The 17839-nt window shown below is 33.7% G+C and overlaps 2 protein-coding genes across 4 annotated transcripts; both read right to left on the bottom strand.

The window, feature by feature from the left end:
- Nucleotides 1–2513: 2513 nt before the first annotated feature.
- LOC130635836 (uncharacterized) lies at nt 2514–4417 on the bottom strand. Of its 2 annotated transcripts, XM_057445445.1 has the most exons (4): nt 4030–4417; nt 3648–3683; nt 3544–3562; nt 2514–3070 (listed from the first exon to the last, which is right to left on the bottom strand). In XM_057445445.1, exons 1-4 carry the CDS (start codon nt 4377–4379, stop codon nt 3026–3028), a joined length of 450 nt encoding a protein of 149 aa, XP_057301428.1. In that variant the 5' UTR covers nt 4380–4417; the 3' UTR covers nt 2514–3025. The 2 variants fall into 2 exon arrangements, with proteins under 2 accessions (XP_057301428.1, XP_057301351.1); XM_057445368.1 differs by lacking the exon at nt 3544–3562.
- Nucleotides 4418–14100: 9683 nt separating this feature from the next.
- On the bottom strand, nt 14101–15663 carry LOC130635700 (uncharacterized). Of its 2 annotated transcripts, XM_057445249.1 has the most exons (4): nt 15250–15663; nt 14869–14904; nt 14768–14786; nt 14101–14234 (listed from the first exon to the last, which is right to left on the bottom strand). In XM_057445249.1, exons 1-4 carry the CDS (start codon nt 15597–15599, stop codon nt 14190–14192), a joined length of 450 nt encoding a protein of 149 aa, XP_057301232.1. In that variant the 5' UTR covers nt 15600–15663; the 3' UTR covers nt 14101–14189. The 2 variants fall into 2 exon arrangements, with proteins under 2 accessions (XP_057301232.1, XP_057301153.1); XM_057445170.1 differs by lacking the exon at nt 14768–14786.
- Nucleotides 15664–17839: the final 2176 nt, after the last annotated feature.

The following is a 17839-nucleotide window of genomic DNA, read 5'->3' as shown; positions in this document are numbered from 1 at the left end:
AGGTAAAAACCTGACAAAACACCCTACTGTCTCATGGGAAATAGAATATGTTTTCCATATTCACCGGGCATGTTTAATCTAGATACTGATTAAAAAATATTTGACTTTCTAAACAATTTCAAAGAGATGGCGACAAACCATCCACATCTTGGTTACCATTGTTTTTTATATATCTGACTAGAATGTAATGGAAAAGGTTTTGATGGCATACCACTTTGACGACAATGACAGCAATAAAAGCAAATACAGCAATATCAAGTAATACGATGTTTACTTTGTTTTTATGTTTATCGTGGGTTCCTTGTGAATATTGTTATTAATATACTCTTAATTATTAACACGTTAGCACGGACATAAAATTCCAACTAGTTTTTATTTCATTATATGTGTAACTAACTTCTTTAGAACGTCTTTCTCAGTAAGGTCGATTTGTAAATTTGTAGGAAGCTTACCCTAAGTAATGAATTTTAGTTGGCCAGTGTGAAATTGACTTTCAGAAGTTAAGGTTTTTTTGTGTGTAGATCTTCTGTGTTCTCCCTATTCCTATATTAAAATTCATAGGTATACACAGGCGTACACATTTAGTTGTTTCCCATCTGCACTGCGCATTAAATTTAACAAAAACCACTCTAATATAACCGTATCCAGCTTAGATTGATCCTTTTTCTTAATCTGCATACTTTTTGGCACACCTTGGCCGTAAAGTGACTATTAACAGTAATCCTATTTTACATCTGATCAAAAATTTCCACGAATGTACACTTCCTACAACTACTGCAATTATCTTTTCTTTTTTAATATTCTTGGATGTTTTAACAAGGATAAGTAAACTGTCCCGTCTGTTGATTTGACTATTTCAACAACATAATGATTACTGTATTTTTCACGAAGCCTTCTGCAAAAAGGGAGCTTTTCTATCATGCAGGATCATTCCAATATAAAGGATACAATGGGTTGTAATCATAACAATTACACTGACCAGAGGTGTTGCTGCAAGTGTGAGATATATTAGTTGTAAAACCTTGTTCCTCTTTCTTGTAGCTGGATACCATTTTCCTATCAAGTGCATTTTAGTATAATGTGCCTAATTGAGCTCACATCACGGAGGCTAGGCCCAAGTAAGGAAACCTATAAGTAGAGGCACAGTAGGCAGTGCAGGCTGGTTGTTTGTAACAAAGAAATGTGTGCTAAGAAAGTATAGATGACAAGAAAGTAGTCTTTTATTTGGACACACCCTCTAACACAAGCGTTAGTTAAACTACTGATACGGACGTTTTCTCCGGATAGGTCACTAAGAAGACTCGTGTTTTCAGTCTACTGAGCAAAAAAAATTCAAAATTATAATACCACCTCAGCCATGTTCTAGATTTATTTAACATTTTTAATCAGTATACTTTATTTACTCTGATGAATCTTAAGCTTTTTTTAAGTTAAACCTCGTTCCTGTGTTTTTCGTCACAGAAAAGTACAAGTGTACTATTAATGTCATTTGTGTCAAGAACTACTGTACATTTGAGGCTGAGAAATAGATTCAATAAGCAATAAAATGATAACCTCATAAGCACATCCAGCTGAAATTAAATTTTCTTTTATACAAAAAAAAAAAACGAAAAAAAGAAAACCAACTGCTCTTTCTTGCATTTGTTTAATGTGACAACAAGTGCCCCTGCTACTTTATGCTTCACTTTGCTTTGTCACGTGACCTAGAAAACTAAAATGCGGAATAAGCAGAAATATCACACATCTTAAGTTAGTTTCGCAGAACTATCCACGTGTTTGTGTCTGAATTCTTTTGTGTGTATTGACGCGCAGGGTTTAGCGGAATCGACGCTATGCTCAACAAAATAATTGTTGGTATTCCAGACATTGATTGGTTTTTATTATTCATGAAAACCAGGCCCTCACAGCCTGGGTACAGATGCGTTTCTTTAACACTGGATTCCAAAGTGTCTGGATGTAGAAAAGGTCCTGGTCACTCTGGCATTGCAGTCACAAAAGTAGCATTCTTAAAGTCTTGCATCTGCTAGTAAAGAAACATTAGGGAAGTCTTCTAAAAAAGGAGAGAAACCATGACAGAAACGTTGCAATTAGCTGTTTGAACAATCTCTAAAAAAATCTACTCAAGAAAGGAATTTTACCACGGATACCCAATGCTTCCATATGAAAGGCTAATAATTCAAATTACTCGTCGTTAAAGGTCAAGTAAACTGGTTGGTGAGCGTCACAATATCTTAAATTTTTCCCTATTCCATAAGTTTTGTAATAAACTATTAAGCTAATTTAAAAAGGAATATTAACGTAATATATTGTTGTCAAAGGTCGGCAATATCTGCTGTTCATGATAAAATTGATGACCACCGTGTTGGAGAGCAGTGTACATTTAGTGCTTTTATGGCAGGTGTGTTAAACTAAAAACCACTTCTTCCAAATTACACTTTCATTTGGGTTATGTTGATTGTAATTGATTTTTTGAGACAATTAACTTCCTATAGGATCTTTGTAATAAAAACGCAAAATTTCAGTGCCTTCACATTTAGAAAAATTCTTTTAATTGAAGGGATCCCTAGCTCCCATTCGATCTACAAAAGTTGTGCAAGCACAGCAATCGCATAACTAAACAACAGCCTAAGATATCAATCATTTCTTCATGCTAAGCGCTAAGCGGAAAGGAACTTTATAGTCTCTGGCATGACTCGGCCGGGGTTTAAACCGAAGACCTGCCGCACTGGAAGCAAACGCTCTACCAAAGACTATCAGTCAGTAAAGAATTAATTGGTCGTGTTCTATAAGAATGCTCTACGCCACGTTTTGCAGTGCGTTAAGTTTCTACGTCAATTGACAATCTGGTTGTAAAGATTCAGTTGTTAGATCGTCTTCCGATTTTGAATTCGGAATAACTTTGCGGGTGTTTTAATAAAGTAAAAAGGCCTGTATCCAAGCATTCATTTTTAATGGCAAAAACAATAGCAAAAACTAAATACAGTAATACACGTAGTTAATATTTAAAGATAAATAACAGTAGCACTCAAGCTGCAACTCCCGGAAGTTGCAATAAACAAAAATCCATTTTCTAAAAAAAAAAATCACAATGTATAACTGAATGATGTCTCAAAAATAAGGCATAGACTAATCAAACATAATTAGCCATGCTTAAAGTCCTGAATCTGTAATGTAAAATTTTTGATTAAAACTCACACAATTTTCTGCGTAAAATGCGACAATAATTTCTCGGCATCTTATTAATTAAAAAAGTCGGAAATTCCGACAAAAAATTTGCCTGAATGGCCCATCTTGCTGACACCTTTTTTTAGAGAACGTAATTTATTGCATATCATAATTGATGTAATAAACAGTCTTATTTTTCCTTTTTGCTGCACAAAGAACAGGAATGTCTGAAAATGTAATTGAAGGATAAATATGTGAAGTTAAAAATGTGATGTAAACAAACAGTGTTTTTAATTATCCGTTCCTATTCAGAATTGTTTTTTTACAAAAAAATATTTCATGTAGCTGTATTAGTTAATATTTCTGATAAATACTTACGCATCTCATTTTACAGCATCTAAAAATAATCGATATTAAATGTTTCATGTATAAATAACGAAATAAGATATATATAAAAAACTGTAATGAACATTATGACTTACAATTGTGGATCATATTCATTTTTGCAAGTGTCCATGCTAAAAAGAAAACCGCTTATTATTCATAAATATCCAAATAGAGAATATAGTAATTGGTTATCGGTACCACATTATCTGCGAAGAAAGTACAGAACACTTTGTCTTTCTTAAACAAAGTGATATGGAATCCAAAGAAACATCAAGCTCCGTTTAAATACTTTTTAAATCGCGTGAGTTAAAATTTAATTTATTAACTAACAATCATTTTATGCAATCTTAACAGCCGCCGCAACTGCCAGATGCACACTGACTGAAAATTAACTGGATAAAATTAAAATTTTAAATTAATAATGCATTTCTAAATATAAAAAGTATCAATTATTTTTAGCATTACTTAAGGACTTACCAATGCACGTAATCTATTTCTCGCTTAAAATAACCACCTTCTTGCTGCTGGATTCCAGCTCCATCTCTACTCATGTCGAAAAACTGCGGTTGTCTCATTCTCCTCATTCGTTCCATGTCTTTCCATTGTTGGATCCTTAGATTTCTTCTGGCAACTTCATCCCTGGCTGCGTAAAAATCATTCATAACCAAATTATGTTTGTTCCATTCCTGATCCTTTTCTATCTGCGGACGGGATGATTCGCTTCGTAGATACAAAGCTCTTCTCATTTCCTCATCTCTTTTTCCCGGATTAAAACTTGAGGCAACATTGAGGTAAAAAAATGATATTAAAACTCCTGCGATCAACATCTTCAGTTCTAGATATGGCGGCCCTTATTCATAAACGCTGAGAAGTTAATGGTAAAATTAGTTAGATAATTTTCCCGCTTTATGCTATTTCGATTCCCAAGAGGTCAATTGGCGTTGCATGTTTCAAGCAACTTAAATTAATCCCAAACTAATTTAATTGAAATAAACATTTAGATTGCCCAAATCAACATTTAAACACAATCATTTCAATTTTGATGTGCGAAAACAACGTTCAACAAAGACACAATGCCTAATAAGCAATTTGTGAATTGAAATTACATTTTCCCATTGGATTAAACTAATTACCGGAGAATCAGGACTCGTTGAAATCAGAGTTTAAAGATATAAGAAAAGTATACTGGTTACGAAGTTGTGTAATCGACCGGGAACGAAGTTTCTTTTTGCATTCTGTGCTGCAATGCAAACCTGGTTCTTTGTTGATGTGCATGCGCTTTGGATTACTAAGAATACATATTTTGTGTATGGAATGCAATAACTGCCTTATTGACTAGACGATGGACATATATGGATTCTGTCATGTGCATTATGTCATATTACCTGTGAAATTAATGTTGATAAATATATAAAAGATAATAAATATATAAAAGATAAATTTACTATACGTTTTTAAGAAAGACTCGATTACTAATTAACAGCATATCATTTACGTGTAGTTATAAGTATTTTTAATGTAACACATCTAACTTGTTTGCATATTTAGCTATGATATACATCTTTTTTCCAAGATCTGTCTTTGATATAATTTAAAAAAAATTATTCTCAGTAGAATCATCGAAGCCAGTAATATAGCATTTTTTAAAAAATACAAAGCTATCACAAAAAGTAGTTCTCCGTAAGTCATACTGAAGAAGAACCATTTTGTTTATCATTAACATGCTGCCAAGCAGTGAGCTGGATTCGATCCGCAGTCCCCAGAACTGGGAGCCGCAGACAAACCCACTACGCTACGTTGCACTACACTAAAAAATAGTTATTCTTCAATATGACTTACACGCTTTATTCTCGCTGTGATGATCAGAGGTCTGATCGGTGTGAACCATTCTCTGTTGAGAATTTAATACGGATGTGCTATGATAAATACTCACCTATATGGAGTTTTCCGTAGTTGCATAAATCCCGATTTTACTTGCATCTCTGTTACCCATATTTTGAGTGTTCTGTTTATCACACACTGCATGAGAGAATCTAGCCAGTATTTTTAGCGAAGCGTTATGACCTACGAGAAAAACAAAAATTGGTCAAAACAGCTGAGTGTCTTGGGGGAATTCCCTAAGCAGGAATATTTTCGTAAACTAAAGTAGCAAGAGCCTCCTTTACCAGTTTTTTTTTCCTTATTGATATGAGCTTATATCAAAAACACATAAAAAACTGGGGATGAGGGTAGAGCCTCCTTGTGACTATGCATAAACCGTTGCTTTGTTTTATTTTTGTTTTATATCTATTATGTATTCAATAAGATGAGGGTATTACAACAAAAACAAGTTTCGCTGCCAACGCACTGCTATTAAATGGCACCCACATTCATTAGTCGTAAATTTGCACTACTGAAAAAGGCTTATTCCTTGTTTCAGAACACACGCAAGAAGCCATCAAATGTGTTTAAACCGTACAATTTGAAGCCTCAAAATGTTTTTTAATTGCTTTTAATATCTCCCTTATTTTGCTACTTTTGAATCTTAAAGATAATATGCAAACATATGCTATATATGTTTGTATATTGTCTTGAATGTTTCAGTATGCTCATATCTGCAGCGGAGATCCTGCAATGAATCAATATCGAAGCATGTTGTAAACAAAACGAGACAGAACAGTGAGAACAAAATCAATCACGGAGCTTTATTTAATGAGCCAGTACACAGAAAACAAGTATGTAGCGCGTTTTCAACGTCATAAATTACCAGTTTCGAAATTTCGAAATATTTTGTTAGTTAACTAAACATGTTTAGAACCTTCAAGTTGCATTTGCAAGTTACCTGTTGATGCGGAATGTTATGCTGAATATAAATATAACTTAATAAGAAGTAAATAAAAGGTTAAATTGACAGTTTTTATTTTCCTTTAAATAGACCCAACGTGCCTCATGATTCGTTCGCCTGTGTCTGCCATTTTGATTTTTCTTGAGTGGCATTGTTGTTGTTGTGTGCAATGCAATGTTTAGTAAAGAATGTTATAGACATCCACCGGTAAAAATCGCATATTTAGTTTTTTGTTTTACCCTGATATAATGGCATATCACTAGTACTAATAAAGCTTAAACTTTCTTAAAATTTTAGACCTATGAAGCCATATTTTCTATGGTTAGTTCTCATTTGTAAACAAAGAATATACATGTGAAGCAGTAAGTATTGCTCAGTGTTCCTGCGTACACCCCTTTGCAAAAACCTGAACATTAATGTCATCCTCATGTTTTCAAATGTTAAACCTAAGTCTGGTTATGCTTCTCTATGTTTGTGTTTGTTTTCAGGAAAAACAAAAGTCAAAATTTAAACCTTAAAATTGTTCTTATTTTTCAACCTTTTGTTCATCCACTATGGAAAACTGGTATGTAGCAAGGTTGCAGTGCTGCCATTCTAACCAAGATAGATAGATTGGGAAAAAATCATGATTTCTTTGCCACAGGAACTCTTACAACTTTGGTGTTCGCTAAAGCTTACTTGAATATACTGTGCATTTGATGAAAGTGAACTCTCGTAGCAGAACCACCTCCTCGAAGATCGAGTACATGAAAAAATAAGTGAGAATATTTACAGTACAAGCTAGTCTTTATTATTTACAAGGATTCGTAACTCATCCACCATCATATTCTCCACAAAACAAAACAGCATGTTAATTTTAATCGACCCGACACCTGTTGTAATTTAGGTAACAAACCTAGCTATAGCTAGCTACTTTAAAATATGGTTGTGACCACTATGCAACAAACACATAGTTGCATAAGAACAAAACATACATAACACAGCTCAAAAAAATCAAAATCGACTTGTTCTGTAACATTAGGAAAATACTTTCAATCTTTTGAACCAGTTCGACATGCTCTGCTTGTCCATCTATGTCATTATTTTTAACTTTGCTGACTAGAAAGTTGGTTTATATTTACTGACTAAAATTAAGATCAATTAAGATGAATTAATACAGTTTAAGTCAGTACAGTTTAAGTCCTTTAATAAAATCCCCGAGCACATACTACTTAAACAGAATCGCGATTCACAATTTTTGGCGTAGATCCCGAAAGTAAAACCTTGCGAAAATATAATGAAATGAGCTATTCCTTTATATCACTCCCATCGTCATTTTTTAAACGTTTTGTGTAATAACTGTTTCTCAACTATTTGAATCGATTCAAGGTCGTGCAGTTTTTTTTATCGTTGTTGGCATTTTATTGCATCTTTACACATTGTATGCGATGCACAGTCCGGTAAAATATGCCGCAAACAAATGTGCTTTTATGTTTCATATTGTTAGGAAGATGTGAAAAAAAAATTGCAAAAATCAACAGCTATGCCTATTGCGAAAGTCAATTTTCGCAAAAACAAGTTTACATGATCATTCGCGATAGCTGTTTCGCAAAAAATATTAAAAGAGGCCACCTGCGAAATTTGTTTTTCTTGAGCCGCAATTTTTTTTGATTCATAAAAGTTTTTCCTTTGAATTCTGCTTTTGAAAAAACCTCGTTCTCTTTCTCTCTCTCTACATTCTATCTTTTCTTTCAAGGAAGAATTAAAATTAATATAATGCTTTTTATGGCGTTTATTTAAAATAAACGGCCAAAGATTCTTTATTTTCTTCTTCCTTTTCATTATTTCCCCTCCAAAAATTAGCGCTGGAACAGAACCTATTTGCAAAAAGGGTTATATAATCGAATGTAAAAAACAAAAATAAAGAAATGTGTAACAGATAACAAAACAAAACATAAAAAATTGATTTAGGAATTAATAACTATTTTTCGGCCATGCAGCTGTTAGAGAAAAAAATTCTTAGTTGGGATTTTCCATTCTGTTGCGTGCAAAAAGTATGATTTCGATGACAAAACAGGGCTCCTGTTTTCACGACAAAAGCGTTCAAACGAATCCAATCGATAGTGACACTAGGTCAAATATAAAAGAGTTATTGGAAGATTTTGCTTCTAACACAACAGCTCATGGCTTTGCTCAGATAAATTTGAGTGGTCGAACATCAACAAAAATGTTTTGGATGTTGGTCACCTTGGCTGCGTATGTATATTTATACAAAGAAGGATCATCTTTATTTAAATTTTATAAGAGTAAGCCAATCACGACCAACGTTTACTTTGAAGAAAACGAATATATGGATTTTCCTGACATTTTAATATGTAACCTAGATCCTGTCAAAGAGAAATTAAAGAACAAGTTTATAAAAGAGGGTATAGAGGCTTACAAAGAGATGCATTTTAATGACACTAATTTAATGCCTTTTGCAGATTTACGCACTGAAGATCTATTTAGAATATTGCATTATTCAATGGTTGCTAAATATGGCATCTCAGCAATACAATCAAAATATCTTAAAGAAACGTTAGACATAAAATGCTATTACAAATATTACAAAGTCGATTGTTCTTCTTCAATCAAATGGAGCTCAGCTCGTGGCAACTGTTGGCTTGTTGATCTAACGCAAGAAAAGTTAAGATCTATCGACAAAGGGAGTTTTGATGGTATTGCAATAAAAATAGATCTATCTCCGAATCGTATTTCTAGTTTAGAAGATTTCACATCATATCCTGGTGTTGACATTTTGATTCAGGATAAAAATTACATGTTCTTTCCCGGCTATGATGGAGAGAGTTTGGCCCCTGGTTATTCGTACAATATCGGTTTGAAAAAAAAAATTGTCAAAAGGATTGATCGATTTGGTAACAACACTTGTATGGAAGACTATTGGGTTACAAATTCATTACAGCATTATTCCCCTAATATTTCTTACAATAAAGCAAATCAACGGTTGTGTAGACTGATAGAAATGTTCAAGGAGAGTATGGAGATGTGCAGATGCACCAACGTTGCATCTATTGCAAAAATAATTGATGAAAAGTTAGTATGTTGAATAAATGACAGTTGCAGTTTTAATCAGACGTTCTCAGGTAAATACATATCGAAATGCCCTTTACCATGCCATGAGACGATTTATGAACAACAAGTATCCAGCCGACCTATAACACCAAGTTCAATAAAAAATTCAGGAGCTGCTGAAATTAAATTATTTTTTAGAGAGCTAAGAACAGAAGTATGGGAAGAACAGCCTGCCTATAAATTTGAACATTTTTCTGGAGAAATGGGTGGTTTATGCGGTTTGTTCGCAGGCATTTCGTTAATCACCTGTTGGGAATACATATGCATTCTGGGAGCTCTTTTATTCTATTGCGCACAAAAATTGTTTCAAGTTACAAGAAAAAGGGCTATAACATGGCATGTTAGTGGGAAGTCTTAAAGGTAAAAACCTGAAAAAACACTGTACTGTCTCATGGGAAATAGAATATGTTTTCCATATTCACCGGGCATGTTTAATCTAGATACTGATTAAGAAATATTTGACTTTCCAAACAATTTCAAAGAGATGGCGACAAACCATCCACATCTTGGTTACCATTGTTTTTTATATATCTGACTAGAATGTAATGGAAAAGGTTTTGATGGCATTCCACTTTGACGACAATGACAGCAATAAAAGCAAATACAGCAATATCAAGTAATACGATGTTTACTTTGTTTTTATGTTTATTGTGGGTTCCTTGTGAATATTGTTATTAATATACTCTTAATTATTAACACGTTAGCACGGACATAAAATTCCAACTAGTTTTTATTTCATTATATGTGTAACTAACTTCTTTAGAACGTCTTTCTCAGTAAGGTCGATTTGTAAATTTGTAGGAAGCTTACCCTAAGTAATGAATTTTAGTTGGCCAGTGTGAAATTGACTTTCAGAAGTTAAGGTTTTTTTGTGTGTAGATCTTCTGTGTTCTTCCTATTCCTATATTAAAATGGATAGGTATACACAGGCATACATTGTACACATTTAGTTGTTTCCCATCTGCACTGCGCATTAAATTTAACAAAAACCACTCTAATATAACCGTATCCAGCTTAGATTGATCTTTTTTCTTAATCTGCATACTTTTTGGCACACCTTGGCCGTAAAGTGACTATAAATAGTAATCCTTTTTTACATCTGATCAAAATTTTCCACGAATGTGCACTTCCTACAACTACTGCAATTATCTTTTCTTTTTTAATATTCTTGGATGTTTTAACAAGGATAAGTAAACTGTCTCGTCTGTTGATTTGACTATTTCAACAACATAATGATTACTGTATTTTTCACGAAGCCTTCTGCAAAAAGGGAGCTTTTCTATCATGCAGGATCATTCCAATATAAAGAATACAATGGGTTGGAATCATAACAATTACACTGACCAGAGGTGTTGCTGCAAGTGTGAGATAAGTTAATTGTGAAACCTTGTTCCTCTTTCTTGTAGCTGGATACCATTTTGTTTTGGGTTAAGTCTACACCAGTTGAGTTTGGTACCCAGCTTTCCCCAGTTCCTATCAATTGCATTTTAGTATAATGTGCCTAATTGAGCTCACATCAGGGAGGCTAGGCCCAAGTAAGGAAACCTATAAGTGGAGGCACAGTAGGCAGTGCAGGCTGGTTGGTTGTAACAAAGAAATGTGTGCTAAGAAAGTATAGATGACAAGAAAGTAGTCTTTTATTTGGACACACCCTCTAACACATCCGAATAGGTCACTAAGAAGACTCGTGGTTTCAGTCTACTGAGCAAAAAAAATTCAACATTATAATACGACCTCAGCCATGTTCTAGATTTATTTAACATTTTTAATCAGTATACTTTATTTACTCTGATGAATCTTAAGCTTTTTCTAAGTTAAACCTCGTTCCTGTGTTTGTGTACTATTAATGTCATTTGTGTCAAGAACAACTGTCCATATTACTATCCGACTAAACGTATACAACGAGAACCTAGTTGATAAAAATAATGAGAAAAAATCTTATAAAATCTTATAAAGAACATAATTGGCTTTAGATTCTAAAAATAGTGAAAAAAAAATATTTCCGTACAGTTTTCCTTGTTTTTCTTTTTTAGAAAACGAGTTCAAGTTTCCAACGTATTTCGGAAAAACAAAAATTAGTACATTTGAGGCTGAGAAATAGATTCAATAAGCAATAAAATGATAACCTCATAAGCACATCCAGCTGAAATTAAATTTTCTTTTATACAAAAAAAAAAAAAACGAAAAAAAGAAAACCAACTGCTCTTTCTTGCATTTGTTTAATGTGACAACAAGTGCCCTTGCCACTTTATGCTTCACTTTGCTTTGTCACGTGACCTAGAAAACAAAAATGCGGAATAAGCAGAAATATCACACATCTTAAGTTAGTTTCGCAGAACTATCCACGTGTTTGTGTCTGAATTCTTTTGTGTGTATTGACGCGCAGGGTTTAGCGGAATCGACGCTATGCTCAACAAAATAATTGTTGGTCTTCCAGACATTGATTGGTTTTTATTATTCATGAAAACCAGGCCCTCACAGCCTGGGTACAGATGCGTTTCTTTAACACTGGATTCCAAAGTGTCTGGATGCATTTTACAGAATTTTAAAGAATGTAGAAAAGGTCCTGGTCACTCTGGCGTTGCAGTCACAAAAGTAGCATTCTTAAAGTCTTGCATCTGCTAGTAAAGAAACATTAGGGACGTCTTCTAAAAAGGAGAGAAACCATGACAGAAACGTTACAATTAGCTGTTTGAACAATCTCTAAAAAAATCTACCCAAGAAAGGAATTTTTCACGGATACCCAATGCTTCCATATGAAAGGCTAATAATTCAAATTACTCGTCGTTAAAGGTCAAGTAAACTGGTTGGTGAGCGTAACAATATCTTAAATTTTTCCCTATTCCATAAGTTTTGTAATAAACTATTAAGCTAATTTAAAAAGGAATACAGTGGAATCCCCCTAAAGCGGACACCCTATAAAGCGGACAGCCCTCTAAAGCGGACAAAAATTTTTGCACCGGCAGAATTTAGGTCAAACTCTCATAAAAAAATCTCTATAAAGCGGACGATTATAAAGCGGACACTCTATAAAGCGGACAAAAATCTTTGCACCAAATGACAGTTTCCCTTATAAACACTCCCTATAAAGCGGACAATGGAAAAATAACGAGATGAAATGTCACTTTTTCTTAAAATTTAAACCATTTTACTTAGTACATCTTTGAGTTTTGTTATTTACCGAGTCCAACACTTTCCTTATATTTTTCTCGGCCCACTCAACTGCCTTTTCAACACCAATTAATTGGTACTGGGCAGGAATTTCTAGTATTTCGTAGCCAGCACCACGGTTCACTCGCTTCCCAGTCACTTTACATCCGATGGTACAGTTAGGAAGCGACATGAATTTGTTGAATAGTTTACTAAGGTTTTTAGGGACGTGCCCAACTACTTTATCGTCATCTGTAACAGCTACAGCAAACTTGTCATGTTCGTTATCTTCTTCCGCTTTTAAACAAAAATTTTCTTCTCCGACATATGTCCATGTAAGCATAAAATTAAGCGATCTACTATTTTTGATGATACATGCCAAGAAATGTTGTCAACCATTACGAAAAAGATTGAGGAACTTCAGCTTCAAAATAGAAAACAATCCTCAATCAAAGATTATTTCAAATAGGGAGAAAAACGTGTATTGAAAGACCTATAAGATAAATGAAATATATCTTCGTAATATAACTTGGTTTCTTAGTTTATAACCTTAGCAACACTTAAAGGTTGGTTGCAACACCGACAAATTTGAGCTGCTAAACTTACTTTACACAGCCAACTTGGGTTCTTTGCTCGATAAGCTAAATCTATTGATGTTGCCGTCTACCCTAGTGTTGCAAGTCACCCCATGATACCCGCCAGTACTACAAAAAAAGCTTTTTTGGTCAAAATTAGGTCTAAAACTAATTTTTTGGTCAACTTCCTATAAAGCGGACATCCCTCTAAAGCGGACACTTTTTTTTGCACCAATGGTGTCCGCTTTAGAGGGATTCCACTGTATTAACGTAATATGTTGTTGTCAAAGGTCGGCATTATCTGCTGTTCATGATAAAATTGATGGCCACCGCGTTGTAGAGCATTCTACATTTAGTGCTGTTATGGCAGGTGTGTTAAACTAAAAACCACTTCTTCCAAATTACACTTTCATTTGGGTTATGTTGATTGTAATTGATTTTTTGAGACAATTAACTTCCTATAAGATCTTTGTAATAAAAACGCAAAATTTCAGTGCCTTCACGTTTAGAAAAATTCTTTTAATTGAAGGGAGCCCTAGCTCCCATTCGATCTACAAAAGTTGTGCAAGCACAGCAATCGCATAACTAAACAACAGCCTAAGATATCAATCATTTCTTCATGCTAAGCGCTAAGCAGAAAGGAACTTTATAGTCTCTGGCATGACTCGGCCGTGGTTTAAACCGAAGACCTGCCGCACTGGAAGCAAACGCTCTACCAAAGACTATCAGTCAGTAAAGAATAAATTTGTCGTGTTCTATAAGAATGCTCTACGCCACGTTTTGCAGTGCGTTAAGTTTCTACGTCAATTGACAATCTGGTTGTAAAGATTCAGGTGTTAGAATTCGGAATAACTTTGCGGGTGTTTTAATAAAGTAAAAAGGCCTGTATCCCAGCATTCATTTTTAATAGCAAAAACAATAGCAAAAACTAAATACAATACACGTAGTTAATATTTAAAGATAAATCACAGTAGCACTCAAGCTGCAACTCCCGGAAGTTGCAATAAACAAAAATCCATTTTCTAAAAAAAAAATCACAATGTATAACTGAATGATGTCTCAAAAATGAGGCATAGTCGTGGGAAATCAAAAATTGAATTACGTGACAGCCGCATTTTCTTAAGACTAATCAAACATTTCATATACATGTTAGCTTAGCCATACTTAAAGTCCTGAATCTGTAATGTAAAATTGTTGATTAAAACTCACACAATTTTCTGCGTAAAATGCGACAATAATTTCTCGGCATCTTATTAATTAAAAAAGTCGGAAATTCCGACAAAAAATTTGCCTGAATGGCCCATCTTGCTGACATTTTAGAGAACGTAATTTATTGCATATCAGAATTGATGTAATAAACAAGTCTTATTTTTCCTTTTTGCTGCACAAAGAACAGGAATGTCTGAAAATGTAATTGAAGGATAAATATGTGAAGTTAAAAATGTGATGTAAACAAACAGTGTTTTTAATTAATCATTCCTATTCAGAATTTTGTTTTTTTATAAAAAAATATTTCATGTAGCTGTATAAGTTAATTTTTCTGATAAATACTTACGCATCTCATTTTACAGCATCTAAAAATAATCGATATTAAATGTTACAAATATAAATAACGAAAGAAAATATAAAAAAACTGTAATGAACATTATGACTTACAATTGTGGATCATATTCATTTTTGCAAGTGTCCATGCTAAAAAGAAAACCGCTTATTATTCATAAACGCTTATATTCAAATAGAGAATATAGTAATTGGTTTTCGGTACTACATTATCTGCAAAGAAAGTACAGAACACTTTCTTTCTTAAACAAAGTGATATGGAATCCAAGGAAACATCAAGCGCCGTTTAATACTTTTTAAATCGCGCGAGTTAAAAATTTATTAACTAACAATCATTTTATGCAATCTTAACAGCCGCCACAACTGCCAGATGCACACTGACTGAAAATTAACTGGATAAAATTAAAATTTTAACTTAATAATGCATTTCTAAATATAAAAAGTATCAATTATTTTTAGCATTACTTAAGGACTTACCAATGCACGTAATCTATTTCTCGCTTAAAATAACCACTTTCTTGCTGGTTGATTCTAGCTCCATCTCTAGTCATGTCGAAAAACTGCGGTTGTCTCATTCTCCTCATTCGTTCCATGTCTTTCCATTGTTGGATCCTTAGATTTCTTTTGGCAACTTCATCCCTGGCTGCGTAAAAATCATTCATAACCAAATTATGTTTGTTCCATTCCTGATCCTTTTCTATCTGCGGACGGGATGATTCGCTTCGTAGATACAAAGCTCTTCTCATTTCCTCATCTCTTTTTCCCGGATTAAAACTTGAGGCAACATTGAGGTAAAAAAATGATATTAAAACTCCTGCGATCAACATTTTCAGTTCAAGATATGGCGGCCTTTATTCATAAACGCTGAGAAGTGAATGGTAAAATTACTTAGATAATTTTCCCGCTTTATGCTATTTCGATTCCCAAGAGGTCAATTGACGTTACATGTTTCAAGCAACTTAAATTAATCCCAAACTAATTCAATTGAAATAAACATTTAGATTGCCCAAATCAGCATTTAAACACAATCATTTTAATTTTGATGTGCGAAAACAACGTTCAACAAAGACACAATGCCTAATAAGCAATTTGTGAATTGAAATAACATTTTCCCATTGGATTAAACTAATTACCGGAGAATCAGGACCCGTTGAAATCAGAGTTTAAGGTTATAAGAGAAGTATACTGGTTACGAAGTTGTGTAATAAACCGGGAACGAAGTTTCTTCTTGCATTCTGTGCTGCAACGCAAACCTGGTTCTTTGTTGATGTGCATGCACTTTGGATTACTAAGAATACATATTTTGTGTATGGAATGCAATAACTGCCTTATTGACTAGACGGTGGACATATATGGATTCTGTCATGTGCATTATGTCATATTACCTGTGAAATTAATGTTGATAAATATATAAAAGATAATAATTATATAAAAGATAAATTTACTATACGTTTTTAAGAAAGACTCGATTACTAATTATTAGCATATCATTTACGTGTAGTTATAAGTATTTTTAATGTAACACATCTAACTTGTTTGCATATTTAGCTATGATTTACATCTTTTTTCCAAGATCTGTCTTTGATATAATTTAAAAAAATTATTTTCAGTAGAATCATCGAAGCCAGTAATATAGCATTTTTTAAAAAATACAAAGCTATCACAAAAAGTAGTTTTCCGTAAGTCATACTGAAGAAGAACTATTTTGTTTATCATTAACATGCTGCCAAGCAGTGAGCTGGATTCGCTCCGCAGTCCCCAGAACTGGGAGCCGCAGACAAACCCACTACGCTACGTTGCACTACACTAAAAAATAGTTATTCTTCAGTATGACTTACACGCTTTATTCTCGCTGTGATGATCAGAGGTCTGATCGGGGTGAACCATTCTCTGTTGAGAATTTAATACGGATGTGCTATGATAAATACTCACCTATATGGAGTTTTCCGTAGTTGCATAAATCCCGATTTTACTTGCATATCTGTTACCCATATTTTGAGTGTTCTGTTTATCACACACTGCATGGGAGAATCTAGCCAGTATTTTTAGCGAAGCGTTATGACCTAAGAGAAAAACGAAAATTGGTCAAAACAGTTGAGGGTCTTGGGGGAATTCCCTAAGCAGGAATATTTTCGTAAACTAAAGTAGCAAGAGCCTCCTTTACCAGGTTTTTTTTTCCTTATTGATATGAGCTTATATCAAAAACACATAAAAAACTGGGGATGAGGGTAGAGCCTCCTTGTGACTATGCATAAACCGTAGCTTTGTTCTATTTTTGTTTTATATCTATTATGTATTCAATAAGATGAGGGTATTACAACAAAAACAAGTTTCGCTGCCAACGCACTGCTATTAAATGCTATAAAGCAGAACAAATTGTGGCACCCACACTCATTAGTCGTAAATTTGCACTACTGACAAAGGCTTATTCCTTGTTTCAGAACACACACAAGAAGCCTTCGAATGTGTTTAAACCGTACAATTTGAAGCCTCAAAGTGTTCTTTAATTGCTTTTAATATTTCTCTTATTTTGCTAATTTTGAATCTTAAAGATAATATGCAAACATATGCTATATATGTTGGTATATTATCTTGAATGTTTTAGTATGCTTATATCTGCAGCGGAGATCCTGCAATGAATCAATATCGAAGTATGTTGTAAACAAAACGAGACAGAACAGTGAGAACAAAATCAATCACAGAGATTAATTTAATGAGCCAGTACACAGAAAACAAGTATGTAGCTCGTTTTCAGCGTCATATATTACCAGTTTCGAAATTTTGAAATATTTTGTTAGGTAACTAAACATGTTTAGCACCTTCAAGTTACATTTGCAAGTTACCTGTTGATGCTGGAGGTTATGCTGAATATAAATATAACTTAATAAGAAGTAAATAAAAGGTTAAATTGACAGTTTTTATTTTCCTTTAAATAGACCCAACGTGCCTCATGATTCGTTCGCCTGTGTCTGCCATTTCGATTTTTCTTGAGTGGCATTGTTGTTGTCGTGTGCAATGCAATGTTTAGTAAAGAATGTTATAGACATCCACCGGTAAAAATCGCATA

Source organism: Hydractinia symbiolongicarpus, chromosome 1, assembly GCF_029227915.1.
Source record: "Hydractinia symbiolongicarpus strain clone_291-10 chromosome 1, HSymV2.1, whole genome shotgun sequence".
Taxonomy (NCBI): Eukaryota; Metazoa; Cnidaria; class Hydrozoa; order Anthoathecata; family Hydractiniidae; genus Hydractinia; species Hydractinia symbiolongicarpus.
The sequence above is the reverse complement of the archived record's forward strand: the minus strand, read 5'-3'. Positions and strand labels throughout refer to the sequence as shown.